This window comes from Corythoichthys intestinalis, chromosome 20, assembly GCF_030265065.1.
Source record: "Corythoichthys intestinalis isolate RoL2023-P3 chromosome 20, ASM3026506v1, whole genome shotgun sequence".
In the NCBI taxonomy this organism is placed as follows: domain Eukaryota; kingdom Metazoa; phylum Chordata; class Actinopteri; order Syngnathiformes; family Syngnathidae; genus Corythoichthys; species Corythoichthys intestinalis.
The window spans coordinates 20,948,113-20,964,135 of NC_080414.1; the positions used below are offsets into that span (position 1 = coordinate 20,948,113).

A 16,023-nucleotide genomic window follows, 5' to 3' on the forward strand; every position below is an offset into this window, starting at 1 on the left:
CATCATAGACGTGTCCCGACGCAAGATGGCTGCTAGTCATTTACGCCACCGACTCCGCCTTCTAACAGCTAGCCTCACAGGTGTGATATCTATGCGTATACCTCCACGGACTGGAACCACATGTGTACGCTTTTTTAAAAAACCTTAAAATAACAATAATTTTGTAATAACTATTTCCCCTAACAGTCGACATGGAGCGTTAAATTTCCCTATTATGATAATAGGTTTTTACGTGACATTCTGAACGTAAGAAGAATTGGCTACCAAGCATTTTGTCTCCACATTGCTGCCATGAAACGCAAATGGAAGCCGCGGGGCAGCGACAAAAAGAAGAAAAGCGCTGGTGTGTTGCAGAAATACATGGTGGCGGTAGGAGATTTTGTCAAAAGCAAAAGCGGCGAAGGAGAAGCAGAAAATGACGCCGGTTTCAGGTCAGTCAAACGGAAAAGTAGAAAGGAGATGCGCAAAGAGAAACGAAAGCTGAAGAAAGCCAGGATGAAAAGTCACTACCAAGGTAAACAGACTAATAACCTGGCAATTGGTGGTGATACACAGACAGTAACCGCCCTTAAGCAGAAGAATAAAATGTCTAAAACAAATGCAAAGCAACCGGAAAATCAAAAAATAGCACAAAAGAAAACCAGCAAGCTTCAAGAGCTGAAGAAAAAGAAGCTTTTGGAGGTGAACAAACAGGACGACATCCAAAAAGTGCCCAAAACAAATGATAAATCCAAAGTGGCCCCCAATAAAACGAACAAGCTTCAAGAGTCAAGGAAGAAGGCGCTTTTGGAGGCAAATGAACAGGAGGACCGAGAAATTAAAAAACTAGAGCGCTACTTGAAATTAAACAAAAGGAAAAACAAGAAAAGCCTGCCTCAATCATTTGTGGCTGATGGGCTGGACTACATCCTGGGTGCTCTCGATGCGGACACTTTGGCCACAGGGATGTATGACAGTGATGACAACATGGACGTTGCCAAGGACAACTTTGAACAACTTAATGAGGACAACTCGGATCAGGATGAAGAGGACTTGATGAGTGAAGGAGAAGATGTGAATGATGAGGGAGAAGAAGAAGGAGAGGAGGATGCTGATGTGGAGGAGGATGCTGATGAGGAGGAGGATCCAAGTGAGGAAGAGGACGCAGTGGACGAGGAACTGGAGGACAAAACTGACAATGACGAGGAAGCAGAAGAGGCTTCTGAATCCAGTTCAATCAATGTGAGTAATATTCGTACCATAAGCCACTACTCTTTTTTTTCCCCCTCATTTTGAATCCTGCGGCTTATAGTGTTGTGCAGCTTATTTTCTGATTTTTTGCGTTAATAGGTAACACTTTATTTGACAGCAGTGTCATAAGACTGCCATAAGACCGTCATAATTATGGCCAAATCATGGGTATTAATGAATGCTTATGACAGATGTCATTAAGTGTCATCCAGCAAATTATGTCACTAACTCCATTTATGTTGTTGAAGGACACTATTTTCTCTCTTTGTCCTTCGCATATTCGTTGAATTTCGGGTGTGGGAATGCTGGTAAATTAGAGGCTGGAATTGAACAGTATTCCTTCGAAGGTTTTATTGTAGAATATTTTAGGTACAGATGTGATACAGACAGGCTGTGATCTTGCAAAAGTACAACAAAAGAATATGAGGCAAGTTTTTATACTATTGAAATGGCGTTGCCGAAACTCTGGCCTACACTGGGGATTTTGTCATCAAAAAAACATCTTAAGTTGAAACGTAGAGAGAGGGTCCTGGCTGATAAAAACAGTGAGTCATAGGCAGTTTCTGACAAGGCGGGGAACAGGTACCCATTGTGATTTTTCAAAGCAGTATTAAAGCACTCAAAGCATGGCTAAATATGGGCATGGCACAATATCCTATGATACAGTCTTCGATGTCCAGCTCAGATCTTTTACATCCATTGAAAAGTGAGATAATTTGCCGGATGACACAAAATGACATCTGTCATAAGCATTTATTAATGCTCATGGCAGTGCCATTTCAAAATTATGATGGTCTTATAACAGTTTTATTGCGCTACAGTCAAATAAAGTGTTGCCAAATACCATAATTAGCAACTAATGAAACGACTGGAACAGTAACTGAAGAAATAATTAGCACAAAACATGTATTTTGATATTTACATCTGCAGCCCTGCAATGCATGCTAGGAGGCATGTTGGGTGACAATAGTGTTGACAGTAGGTGGCAGCAGAGGTGGACTGTCTCCCCCAAGTAATGGCCAAATAAGGCTTTTTGAAGCAATGAAGCTTTGAAGCCAATTGGTCCAAAGCTTCATGGTGGTTCATTTGGTCTTATGACAGTCTTATGATGCTGCCGTCAAATAAATGTTACTATATACACTAATATATAGAGGTGTGCAAAATTTCCGATTCTTAGATTATTCGCGATTCGGCCGTGGAAGAGTCGAGAACGATTCACAAACATCCAAATTCCGATTACTGAAATATGCCAAGTAAAGCGGAAGTACAACACACTCAGCGCGCCGCGCCGTCAATGAGGAACGGAGCGAAAGTAGCTAAACATCATGCTTCTCATTACCCGGCCCCTCGGGTAATGCCAATGCTCAACTCACGGCTCTCGCTCAACTCATGCCGCGAGATAAAAAAACACAACAACATACCTGACTGCTACCGAAAAGCTGCTACAAAGTACATCCACATAATGTTACGGTAGATATCATTTATATAGGACTAGATGCAATATAGATTCGGTAGCGTTAGCAGCATACCTACAAGAAGCTAGATGCGGGCGTTAGTAAACGGCCGCCATCTTAAAGCAGTACACTTCCCTGCAATGCTGTTGTAGCGAACCTTCCAAGCAAACCTAATTTTTATCTAAAATCGGTAAAATATTGACTTGAATCTATTTTTAAAATAGTTTTAAAACTTTCACATGTCGAAAGTAGAAAAAAGGGAAATTATGGAATAACGGGAGCAATTTTAACAACTTTACGGTTGATTCACAACATTAAATTAATTGAATGTAGTTTAAAGCTGCTGATACAGAATGGGGACTGGAGTTTTTTATTTACTGTTATTTTTGTATATTTGTTTACTGCTATATGTTAACTTGATACTGAAATAGTAGTTTGGTTTAGCCTGAGAGTATTTTTGAACAATTTTGGAACTAATGTACAAAACATTTAAAAAAAAAAAAAAAAAAAAAAGGAGGGGGGTGCATCAATAATCGTTTTATAATCGAATCGGAGCCTCTGAATCGTAATTGTAATCGAATCGTTAGGTGCCCAAAGATTCCCAGCTCTACTAATATATATTATATATATAAAATAGAGAGAGAGAGAGAGAGAGAGAGAGAGAGAGAGAGAGAGAGAGAGAGAGAGAGATACTATGTTGTTACCGGTGAATATATTTTGGTGTAAAAATCCCATAATACAGTGAGGACAGCTGCGGCTTATAGTCCAGTGCGGCTATTCGTGTCAAATTGTGGGTGGGTGGTGGCTTCTAGTCAGGTGCGCCTTATAGTCTAAAAATTACGGTACACATTTCATGTTAAATTACCATTTCACATACAATATTTCATGCATATTTCTTGGTACTAGGCTCCATCGGCAACAGGCAAATACGTGCCACCTCAAATGCGTGACGCTGGAGGTGACCAACGCAAAGCTGAGCTGGAAAAACTGAAGAAGAATGTGAAAGGACTCGTCAACAGGTAGCAAGCTTTCTTCCTCTTTCTTTACTGTGAACTGAATTTCAATCTTGAAATAAAAAATATCCATTGATTCATTTTGGTGTTTTTCAGGCTCAGTGAGCCCAACATGTCGTCTATAAGCAGCCAGCTTGAGGCGCTCTACATGAGCCACAGCAGGAAAGACATGAACGAGACTTTGACAGAGGTGCTGCTGGCAGCTTGCGTCACGCCAGCACTGATGCCTGACCGCTTGTTGATGGAACACATCCTCCTGGTCAGCATCCTTCATCACGCTGTGGGCTTGGAGGTGATTAGTTGTTTAATTTCACACTTGATCTATCGGAATTCCTGAACAAAGAATATGGGTTAAACAAAGCCAGAAAAAAACTTCATTATTTTAGGTGGGAGCCCATTTTCTGGAGACGGTCGTACGCCAATTCGACGACACGTACAAGCAGCCGAGTGAAGGCAAAGAGTGCGACAACCTTGTCGCCATCGTTGCACACCTATACAACTTCCAAGTGGTGCACTCGCTACTCATCTTTGACATCCTACAGCGCCTCGTGGCGGCGTTCACCGAGAAGGATATCGAGCTAGTGCTGTTTGTACTTCGTAATGTTGGCTTCTCATTGAGGAAGGACGACGCCTTGGCGCTGAAGGAGCTCATTACTGAAGCGCAGCGCAAGGCAGCTGATGTTGGGAAGAAGTTTCAGGATCAAACTAGAGTATGTAGTGACTAGTGAATAAGGCTAATACATATACGAATATAAATACAATAATGGTCAAGTTGTAAGTAGTAACCTCACTCTGACCACGATGTTTTTAACACTCGTAGGTTCGTTTCATGTTGGAAACAATGCTGGCGTTGAAAAACAACGACATGCGCAAGATTCCAGGCTATGATCCCGAGCCTGTGGAGAAGTTGAAAAAGCTGCAGAGGACTCTGGTGGGTGCTTTCTTTGATATCAGTCACATTTTGTACTTCAAGTAACAGCTAAAATATACAGTGGTATGAAAAAAGCATCTGAATCTTTGGGAATTTCTCACATTTCTGCATAAAATCGCCATCAATTGTGATCTGATCTTTGTCAAAATCACACTGATGAAAATACAGTGTCTGCTTTATCTAAAACCACCCAAACATTTATAGGTTTTCATATTTTAATGAGGATAGCATTTAAACAGTGACAGAAGGGGGGAAAATAAGTAAGTGAACCCTCTGCCTAAGGAGACTTGAGAGCAATTGAAACCAATTTTTACCAAACATTTTAAGTCAGGTGTGTGTCCAATCACTAACGGGTGGTTTAAAGCTGCCCTGCCCTCTATAAAACACACACCTGGTAAGAATTGTCTTGATAAGAAGCATTGTCTTATGTGCATCATGGCTCATTCAAAAGGACTGTCTGAAGACCTGGGATCAAGGATAGTTGATTTGTACAAAGCTGGGAAAGGATACAAAACCTTTTCTAAAAGTCTGGATGTTCATCAATCAACATTCGGAGAAGTTTTCTCCAAATGGAGAGAGTTTGGCACTGTTGCCTCTCTCCCATGGAGTGGACGTCCACCAAAGATGACGCCAAGAGCTGAGCCCAGAGAGGTAAAAAAGAACCCTATAGTGTCTTCTAAAGACTTACAGAAATCACTGTGACAGTCCAATATCTCTGTGCACACATCAACTACATGTAAAACAATGGCCAAGAATGGTGTTCATGGGAGGAAGCCACTGCTGTCTAAAAATACATTGTTGCTCGTTTAATGTTTGTAAAAAGGCACTTGGAGACTCCACAGAAGTTTTGGCAAAATATTTTGTGGACTGATGAAAATAAGTTGAATTGTTTGGGAGAAACGCACAACGTCATGTGTGGAGAAAAAATTGAATATATCACCAATATCAACACCTCATCCCCACCGTGAAGCATGGTGGAGGGAGCATCAGGATTTGGGGCTGTTTTGCTTCCTCAGGGCCTGGACAACTTACAATCATTAATGAAAGAATGCATTCAAAAGTTTATCAGGATGTTTTGCAGGAAATGAGGCTGTCTGTCAGACAGTTAAAGCTAAAAAGAGGATGGGTGCTGCAACAAGACAATGATCCAAAACCCACAAGTAAATTAACTTCAGAATGGTTTCAGAAGAACAGAATACACTTTCTGGAGTGGCCAAGTCAAAGTCCAGACTTGAACCTCATTGAAATGCTGTGGCATGAACTAAAGACAGCGATTCATGCCTGACATCCCAGGAATCTGACTGAACTACAGCAGTTTTGTAGAGAATAATGGACCAAGATTAGTCCTGATCGATGTGCCAGACTGATCTGCAGCTACAGGAAGCGTCTGGTTGAAGTTATTGCTGCCAAAGGGGGGGGGGTGGCACGAAATATTAAATGTGATGGTTTACTTACTTAATTTTCCCCCTTCTGTTTGCATACTATCCTCATTAAAGTATGAAAACCTATAAATGTTTGAATGGTTTTAGTTTAAGCAGACGCTGTTTTTTAATTTGTGTGATTTTGACATTTGATGATTTTATGCAGAAATGTGACATATTCCAAAAATTTCAGATACTTTTTCATACCACTGTACATAAAAGTAACTCCATCATTACCAATAGGGGTGACAACATATCGAAGAGCTTAATATGCTCCTGCCAAAAATCAATAAATAATTTAAAAAAGGAACCAACATGTTGCCTCCAAAATCTTCTACTAGAATGCTGTCTGTGTTACCTCACTGGCTGCCATTGACACTGCGAGACGTCCAATCCATTTTGACTGGGAGGGTCAAAACTAGATTGGACGTCTAGCACCGTCAATGGCACTGAAGCAGAGCTTTCACTTCCAGTCTTCCCGGTTTTGGGGGCACTTAAAGGTCTCTTCATTTTCATTTTAGGGTATTTACAGGTCACTTTCTGTTGATTTTGAGTCACTTCCTATTCATCTGGGGACATTTCCGAATCACTTTCTGTTCAGTAGCCCAAAATCAACAGGAAGTGATCCTTAAATGCCCCCAAATCATCAGGAAATTACCCAGAAATGCCCCAAAATCATCAGGAAGTGACCAAAAAACAATATTTTGTAGAATAATTTCCTGACCCATGTATCGATAATTGTTGTATCGTCATATCGTGAGCCTTATATCACAAATCATATCGTATCGTGACGTAAGTAGTGGTTCCCACCCCTAATTACCAATATTAATGTTCATCAAAAACAATGTGGCAGAGATTATATAGCCGGAAATATTATTGTAAACCAGAGTAACAGTGTGGACTGTTTGAACAGTACACTTAAAAATAGGCAATAAAAAATGCTATACCATAGACTTCAATTAAAATTTAAAATTAAAATGTATTGCACGAAAGTTATATTGCAATGTTACCTAAATAAATCAACATAAATTATTCATTTACAAGACCCTCGTGACGATAAGCGGTTCAGAAGATGAATTATTTAAATGATAGTTTACACTGCAGCCACCAGGGGGCCTCAAAGAGTTGCTTTTAAAGACATGCAAGTGCTGTACAGTGGAATGCTGAACTGATGCTTCTCGGGATCAAATCTACTCTTGGAGGATTTTGATCCTATATTTTGTTAGGATTGCTCTTAATGCTAAATATTTGCATCCCAGATCCAACGCAGCACGGCAGGCAGCGACATGAAACTGCGAGTGTCTCTGGAAAACTTGCTGTCGGCCGACCAGGTGGGGCGCTGGTGGATCGTGGGTTCATCGTGGAGTGGAGCGCCTATGATCAGCAACCAAGAGAGCAAAGGTGTTGGTGAAGGACAGGTGAGGACAACATCAGCATTCAATTGTAGACTGAAAAAAAATGCATCAATCTCTCACGTACATATTTAGTTTCAATTTACCACCAAAGTCCTGGAACTGGCCCGAAAGCAGCGGATGAACACGGAGGTCCGTAGGAACATCTTCTGTGTAATCATGACCAGCGAGGACTACATTGATGCGTTTGACAAGCTGCTGAGGTGCATTTATGTTAGTTGACGTGGTAGACCTGATGTTGACATTGTTATTGAATCCTTTTGGTTGTGTGAAGGATGGGGTTGAAAGACAAGCAGGAGCGGGAGATTGTCCACGTGTTGATGGACTGCTGCCTGCAGGAGAAAACCTTCAACAGCTTCTACGCCGTGCTGGGAGAGAAGTTCTGCGCTCATGATCGCCGCTTCCAGGTAGCAAAGATGTAACATAGCAAAAACCTATTTAAAAAAAAAAAAAAGATAAAAATAAATAACCTCATTTGCTGCATAAATGACGGCGATAGATGTCCAATCCATCGCTTCATTTGACTTCATTACCAGTAAAAGTACAGGTAGTCCCCGGGTTACAATGTACTTGACTTACGCGATTTCGACTTTACCACGCCAGAGTCTCCTGCGCCATTTTGTCTCCAGTCATCTTTTTTTTTTTAAGTCGCATAAACAGTACCTTATTGAACCTCACAGTATCTTATTTTTTACTTTATTAATATGACGTGTTCTGTCCTCACTAAACGTGAAGTTGTTCAGCTTTACAGACAGCAAACAAGGCAATTGTGCTTTTTGAAGCCTCTTACTTCCTTCACTTTTGATCATTTGTAAAGCTGTAACAGATACAGTATGTACGCTTAAGTTCAAAACACACACAATAAAATAACACAAAACAATTGGTGTTCAAACGTCCATCTAGTCCAGTGCTTCTCAATTATTTTCTGTTACGCCCCCCCCAAGCAAGACGTAAATGTTTCGCGCCCCCCCCAACTCTCCGTCGCCACTGTAAATAGTATTATTCGTCTATAAAATTACTATTATAAATACGCATCTGCCTAACATTGTGTCCTTTTTTTCTAATAAAGAAAACAAGGAACAGATCAACTTATAATAAAGTATAACTTTATTAACATTGTTTTGTTTGTAACAGAGAAGACTTGACGTGCATCAATTTGCCTGAATTTAAAAAAAAAAGTCACATTCAAACTGTAAAAATACACTCAAGGTATTTTTGACCATTTGATACAGAAAAATGTAATAAAATCCGTAAATAATAACAAATTCAAATTGATTAGAAACATTTACTCATGAGGACAATATGCCAAAAAATTTGACCGAAAAAACAAAAATGAATAAAGGAAAAAAAAGAGTGTCCTTGGACAGAAGGACAGTTTTTATTTTTGCTGCTCACACTCAGTAATACCTCCTTTGCAATGGTGTGGAGTCATTATGCAATGAGCATGCTAACAATGCTCACTGGTTTACTGATATAACACTGACAAAGCAGGACTATTGTTGGCAATATTCGGCACGTTTTCGCTGAAAAACAATCAAGCGGCTTATCAATGAAATTGGGGTCGAATGTCTTTAAGTGGCGTCTTAATTGATTTGGCTTCTGGCAGTCCGCTATAATTATTTTCAGACACAGTAAACAGTAGTCTTTCCTCATCACCCCACTGTATTAAAAGTCAAAACTAAAAGGCAAACGGCCTGAAAAAAGCGCATTCTCGGCGGCCGAGGTAGAACCGTAGGTGAGGGCGGTCGTCATGACGATCCCAAGCCGAAAATGGCACTTCTCGGGCGGCAACGTGAGAACCGGACAAGACAGTGGGTCGCTGCGTGAGTCAGTCCGGTCGGAAAACGGCTTTCGAAAACGGCGGCGGCGCACTGCTCTTCATATCTGTTTTCTGTGTGCTGAGTGCTCTTCCTTAGTTCAAAAATACTGCACGCACTCTGAAAATGAGAGCGCCACTGCCACCCACTGAGTGGATGTGCAAGTACACTTTATTCCAGTCCGGCAAAAAAAAGAAAAAAAGCATGTTCCCCGAGGACACATGCGCCCCCCCTGGCATCGCTCTGCGCCCCCCCAGGGGGGCGCGCCCCACTATTTGAGAAGTACTGATCTAGTCTAATCAATATGTATATTTAGTACAGGGGTCCCCAAACTTTTTCCTGTGAGGGCCACATAACTTTTCCCTTCTCTGATGAGGGGCCGGGGTAAGTTTGTAACAGAAAAAGTGTGACGATTGCAGGAGTGCCTAAATGTACAAATTTATTGTTTTTCAGAAAGCCACAATCAAATAACCCTTTCTGGAGTCTTCACGGAACAAAAGTAAATAAAATAAAAATAATAAGATAATAATAATAAATAATAATAACACTATTAATTAAATAGATAATAACCAAAAAACCCTCTCTGAGTTCTTCACTAAAACGGCCAGGAAATAAATAACACTATTGAGAAAAAACATTTTTTTAAAATTCAAAATGCTCTCTGGTAGAGATGTCCCGATCATGTCATTTTCAAATTATCGGAATTGGCAAAAAAAAAAAATATCGGGCATGCCTTTTTTTAATATATATTTTTTAAATAAATCGTTTTCTAATTGTATTTAACGTTACAGACATAATATGTTACACTCATCCAGAGTCTTTAGTTTAGGCTTAAGGTAGGGTTATCAAATTTATCCCGTTAACGGCGGTAATTTTATTTTATTTTTTTAAATTATCACGTTAAAATATTTAACGCAATTAATGCATTCGCTGTACGGCCCACTCACGCATTGTCGCGTTCAATCTGTAATGGCGCCGTTTTACCTATATATAGCGTTAAAAGGCAGCGTAAAATGAATAGAGTGAATTTTGGCAGCCTTTGGAGCCTTTTTTTAATTGGCTAAAGCCTTACAATCCCTCTCCCTACGATTAGTAACATCATGGGAAGCAATGTGGGGAAGAAAGGTAGTTGATCTTTTTCTTAACTCCCTATGTTATTTCCCAACGCAGAGAAGACATATCAATTGGTACCACTACGCACAGTCATGGGTGCACTTCCCATCATGCATTTGGGCAGAACAGATGGCTACAGTATCATTTACTAAAAGCTCAACAAATACACTAGATGGCAATATTTAGTCACAATATACAAAGTCACATTTATCCTTTAAGAATTACAAGTCTTTCTATCCGTGGATCCCTCTCACAGAAAGAATGTTCATAATGTAAATGCCATCTTGAGGATTTATTGTCATAATAAACAAATACAGTACTTGTGTACTGTATGTTGAATGTATATATTTGTCCGAGTTTTATTCATTTTTTTCTTAATGCATTACCAAAATGTATATGATCGAGAAAAATGATCGGGAATGATTGGAATTGAATCGGGAGCAAAAAAAAAAGCAATCAGTTCGGGAAATATCGGGATCGGCAGATACTCAAACTAAAACGATCAGGATCGGATCGGGAGCAAAAAAACATGATCGGAACAACCCTACTCTCTGGTATTGTTCAGGGGGCCGGACCAAATGTGGAGGCGGGCTGTATCCGGCCCGCGGGCCGTAGTTTGGGGACCCCTGATTTAGTAGATTAAATTAGCCTAATTCGCCTAACAAAAGTCTGCTATCTTAAATGCTACGAATGCTAACGTATTTACAATTTTAAAACTATAAACAAACTGTAGCTCTAAACTTAATTCCAAATGCATACGCAAACATATATTAGCTGAAACAACTTACAGCCTTATGTGAGCCAAACCAGAGCGCAGCTATCCTTTATCCATGTGAGACGTCTGAGTCTGCTCAGTCATACAAGGCAACAATCCAGCAGTCCAATCAGCAATCCAGTGCATCCACCATCATTAAACAAAATACCCGGTAGTCCCCGGGTTACGGACCTGCCTAACGCGATTTCGACTTTACGACGCCTCGGTCTCGTCGTTTTTGTTTTGTTTTGTTTTTTAAATATTGACTATTGTGATGCATGCTTTTATTTTGGCGCGGGAAGTGTAGAACAGGAAGCTATCACATGTACAGATGTGCGCCGCCCACCCCACACGCACACACAGTGCAGCCGTGAGCCGAGTGGCAGAGGTGACAGCCTTGCGTAAACATTTGTTGCTTGTAAAGCATCCAGAGACAACGGCTGTGTATAACCCCTTTTGTACAGTTTTATTTTGCGTTTTCAATTGTGGTCGAACACTTGGGGCGAGTTTATGTGATTGTTTTTGATGATGTGCGGGCGCTAGCTGATACATGCAAATCGTTTTTATTGCTGAATCAGCAGTTACATGTAAATTTGAATTGCTGTTATTGAAGATGACGCGATTATTTAGTTTCATTTTCAATTACATTTGACATCGTCATTTCGGAGCTGAGCTCACTGTCTAGCTAGGACTTAGCTCCAACGTCTTGGTGAGGACAGTACAATGATGTATAATACATGTTTTTTGGTTGTTTTTTTTTTTAGATAATTTAGAGGGTTTAGATAATAATAATAATTTAGATAATTTAGAGGGTGTTTTGAGGTATTTAAAGGGTTCATTCCGACTTAAGCAGAAATCCAGGTTACATCGCCAGCGCAGAAACGGAACTCGTAAACCGGGGACTACCTGTGCAATACTTTTGGAGTTTTTGGATAGTTATTTTGAGACTAAGGGGTACTTAATGGGTCAATTTCGATTCATGTTGAAATTCGGATTACGTCGCTAGCGTAGGAATAGAACTAGTTCGTAACCCGGGGACTACCTGTATTCATTATCAATAATTGGTAACGATGAAAAATTATGAAAACACCGACCCAAAAATGCTCCTAGTCTCTCAACCATCCATCGTTGCTTCCTATTTTTTTCGGTAATTTAGTAGCGCTTGCTAAAGGAAATGTCACTGATAATAAAGATCTAAGCCCTTGATGTGATTTTCGATGCCTTCCAAAACAAACCATCAAAGCCATTATTCATTCAGCCTAATCACCTGATTGAGTGCTAATAAGTCTGCATGCTAATGACTAACCAACTTCCGAACCTTGCGTGACCCGCCTGCCGGTATCATCTCACACCTTTTCCCCGTAACCACAAACAACACTTCCTCCTCAGCCCGACTACATCAACCACCGACGACTCATTGTCTTCCTCAAAGAGCCCACCGAGAATGTTTGCTTTTCACGTGTGAGCTTGTTAAGTTTCCTCCTTTTGACACTTTTTTTTCCCGTTTACTTCCATGTTTCACAGATGACCTTCCAGTTCACCCTGTGGGATAAATTCCGTGAGCTTTCCAACCTTCCCGCCAGGTCTTTTAACAATGTGTGCCAGCTGGTGACACGATTCCTTCAGAACAAGTGTCTCTCATTGTCACTACTCAAAGTAAGCAAGAACATCCAGATCCCCATTTTAGATCCGTATGTTCTTTCTGGTTATTCACAAACGCATGCATTTGGCATTTTAGGCAATAGAGTTCGGCGAGCTTGACAAGCCCACAGTGCGTTTCCTGCGTCAAGTCCTCACTCGGCTGCTCACAGACACGGAGCCTGAAGATCTCGTCAGCATATTTGCAAGGTGAGAGAAATAAACGCCTCTCGACCAAAAAAAAAAAAGCAGTTGGATCACTGTTTAGCCGTGTATTTGTAATCCCGGATGAGATCGTTTTGGGATAACCCGAAGCTTGTTCTGCCGACCACCCACCGTCAATGTTACCCCTCCCTCTTCATTTGCTGCCCACCTGCCAGGATTTCTGGAATTCCCCAGTTGGCAATGCTGCGCGAGGGCCTGAAGCTTTTCATCAGCCATTTCTTGCTGAAAAACGCCGGGCCGCAGGACGACGTGCTGAAGGAGCGCGCCTGTATTGCAACCAAGGCGATGGACTCCAAAGAAGCTAGAGTCAAACTGTAACTGCAAAAATAAAGGTGCAGCAACACTTTTTATGGAGGGAAATCAAGAATTATGATTACAGTCATCCATTCACAATATATTTTTTTACAACACTTGTCGCCAATGTATAATATTAAAAAAAATACACATTTATATGTGGTTTGATTCACTCCATTGTAGAGCCGCAATGCTTTCAAGTGAGGTGTGAACAAGCAACCAGGTGTATACAGTGGGATCAATGGGCTCACTGTGTGCGCTCCACACACTGACCTTTGTGTGCCACTTTTTAGCCAGCAGCCTTTACCTGCCCCGCTCGGGCCCAGCCGGGTCTGACCCCGGCCTGAACTCTTGATCCATAGCCGCCAAAACAAACATGGTGAGAAGATAAGCGGCGGGTCCTCCACTTAACAGCCTCTGACAAAATGACTGGATTTACTGCAATAACAGTAGTGTGAAGGCCAAGGTCTTTACATTACTTGTGACGTCTTATCAAAATAATCACAAATGTATTAATGAAACCGTGATTATATACAGTTTTGAATAGCAGCAGGTGTTAACACAAAAATGGAAGACTCATCGAAAGCCTACTAAAACAACTGCTTTCTATCAGGTCAGTCAAAAAATTTAAATCGCGTGTACGTACGTACATGTAACATTCAAACGTGACAAAACATTTTGGAAATTCTCCAAAATACATATTGTACATCACTTTTTAAATTCTAATATACATTTATTGTTATTATTATAAAATAAATATTCATGAATAAGTATATTAACATGAACATTCAAAATTTTAAAAGTGGAAATTTCAGAAATTACATGTTTTTGTGACGTGTGTATTTTCAACTAAATTCATTTTAAAATATATGGCGGAAAAGACTCAGGTGACTATAAGTTCCACTCAGAGACCCCCAATTTGGCCAAATTTCTAAATTGTCATATATGCATTTGTGACATAACGTTGGGAAGTTTAAAATATCAATTTTTGGGGGGAATAAAAATTTTGAACAGGAGGGCATAATTAAAAAAAGAATTAAACCCCTAAACCAGGGATCCCCAAACTACGGCCCGCCTCCGCATTTGGTCCGGCCCCCTGAACAATTTTTTTTTTTTTCAAGTGTTTTTTATTTCCTGGCTTTTTTTCTGTGAAGAACCCAGAGAAGGTTATTTGTTGTGTTATTATTGTTAATTATTATTTTATATTATATTATATTTTTATTATTATTTATTTTATTTACTTTTGTTCCGTGAAATATCCAGAAAGGGTTATTTGATTGTGGCTTTCTGAAAAACAATAAATTTTTACATTCAGGCACTCCTGCATTCGTCACACTTTTTCTGTTACAAACTGACCCCGGCCCCTCATCAGAGAAGGGAAAAGTTATGTGGCCCTCACAGGAAAAAGTTAGGGTTTAGGGCAGGGGTCCCCAAACTCGAGGTCAGAGCATGAGAGAGCATAATTAAAGACACCATGATTTTAGCGAGATATTATTGCTACCTTACCTTGTTTCGATCCAAAAACTCCGTGTAGCATGTCTCACAGTGTTAAGACACAGCTGTGAATGGCCACAGCCGGACTTTTGGGGGATTTTATGGGTGAAACACAGTAATATAACAAGGGTCGCAATGCAGAAATCGCAGACATCAAGGAGTGGTCGAGATTTTCTTTTTCAAATATTTACCCTTTTAAACATTTTTTTTTTAAATTTTTCTTTGTTTGGCTCGATTATTACCTAAAATATAGGGGAAAAATTGACAGTAACAAAAAAAATACAATTAAGCAATAGTTATGAGGTAGATATCTGTGACCTATTTTACAGGCAGTATTTCATTTCATTGTGATGGAATATAAAAGTTTAAAATATGCGTGTAAATAATTTTTTTTAAAACTAAATATTAGACATCAATTAATGATTCTAAGCTAAAAAACTGTGAACATTTCAATTTTCGAATAATAAATATAACTACTTACCTTCTTTTTATGGCTGCGTTGAAACAAAAGCGGTTGCGCGGCGTTTGTAAATGGGCGTCTCCAGGGTAAAACGGACAAATTAAAAATAGTTCTGCGGCTTAATGCGCCATGAAACTGCTATGGCAGCATATACTGTAGACATATTGTTCTATCAAACAACAGTTCTTATGGCTTAAAATACAGCAGTTTATTTTAAAAAGGGATGCAAGAGCAGAAACTAATTTTTCAGCCTTGTCTGTGTTTTCCGCCAAATATTGTTTTGCACTTATAGTTTATTAGTGTTTTTTTGCTGGATGGGTAATTTTGGAAAAACTCGATTTTGTTTTTATTATTTTTATTTTATTTTATTTTTTTATCTTGCAACACAGCATGACTATAATCAATATAGTTTCAAAAATAATTTATTTTTTAAAGTTTAATTAAAAAAAATACTGTTTATATTTTTTTAGATTTTACATATGTTTTCAATTTTGGCATTTCACTTAAATATAGTTGTGTTCAAAATTACTTAAAGCAACACTAGGTAACCTTTCAACCTTTATAAAATATTTTCATAACATTTGTGATGGTATGTCGACTAGTTGAATGTCACCTCTTTTATATCTTGAGGGGGTCTGTATCGCTTTCACCGGCACTAACTTTGAGGAGGGTAGCAGGAACTCTGCTACACAAAAAAACTACGAATGTCCCACCTTGTAAGGTGGAAAAGCGCTATATAAGTATAACACCATTTACCATTTACTGGT

The 16,023-nt window shown here is 39.7% G+C and overlaps 1 protein-coding gene across 1 annotated transcript; it reads left to right on the top strand.

The window, feature by feature from the left end:
• The first annotated feature begins 80 nt into the window (after positions 1-80).
• Positions 81-15,327, top strand: nom1 (nucleolar protein with MIF4G domain 1). Its single transcript, XM_057823794.1, has 11 exons — positions 81-1,221; positions 3,591-3,703; positions 3,794-3,989; positions 4,084-4,407; positions 4,518-4,628; positions 7,309-7,467; positions 7,537-7,664; positions 7,736-7,868; positions 12,670-12,801; positions 12,884-12,993; positions 13,164-15,327. Exons 1-11 carry the CDS (start codon positions 292-294, stop codon positions 13,324-13,326), a joined length of 2,499 nt encoding a protein of 832 aa, XP_057679777.1. The 5' UTR covers positions 81-291; the 3' UTR covers positions 13,327-15,327.
• Positions 15,328-16,023: the final 696 nt, after the last annotated feature.

Excerpts from the sequence above, each read along its gene's own strand:
- nom1 (XM_057823794.1), top strand. The coding sequence starts at position 292 with ATGAAACGCAAATGGAAGCCGCGGGGCAGCGACAAAAAGAAGAAAAGC. Across the intron at positions 1,222-3,590 it reads CTGAATCCAGTTCAATCAAT|GCTCCATCGGCAACAGGCAA; the intron begins GTGAGTAATATT and ends TCTTGGTACTAG. Across the intron at positions 7,869-12,669 it reads CTCATGATCGCCGCTTCCAG|ATGACCTTCCAGTTCACCCT; the intron begins GTAGCAAAGATG and ends CATGTTTCACAG.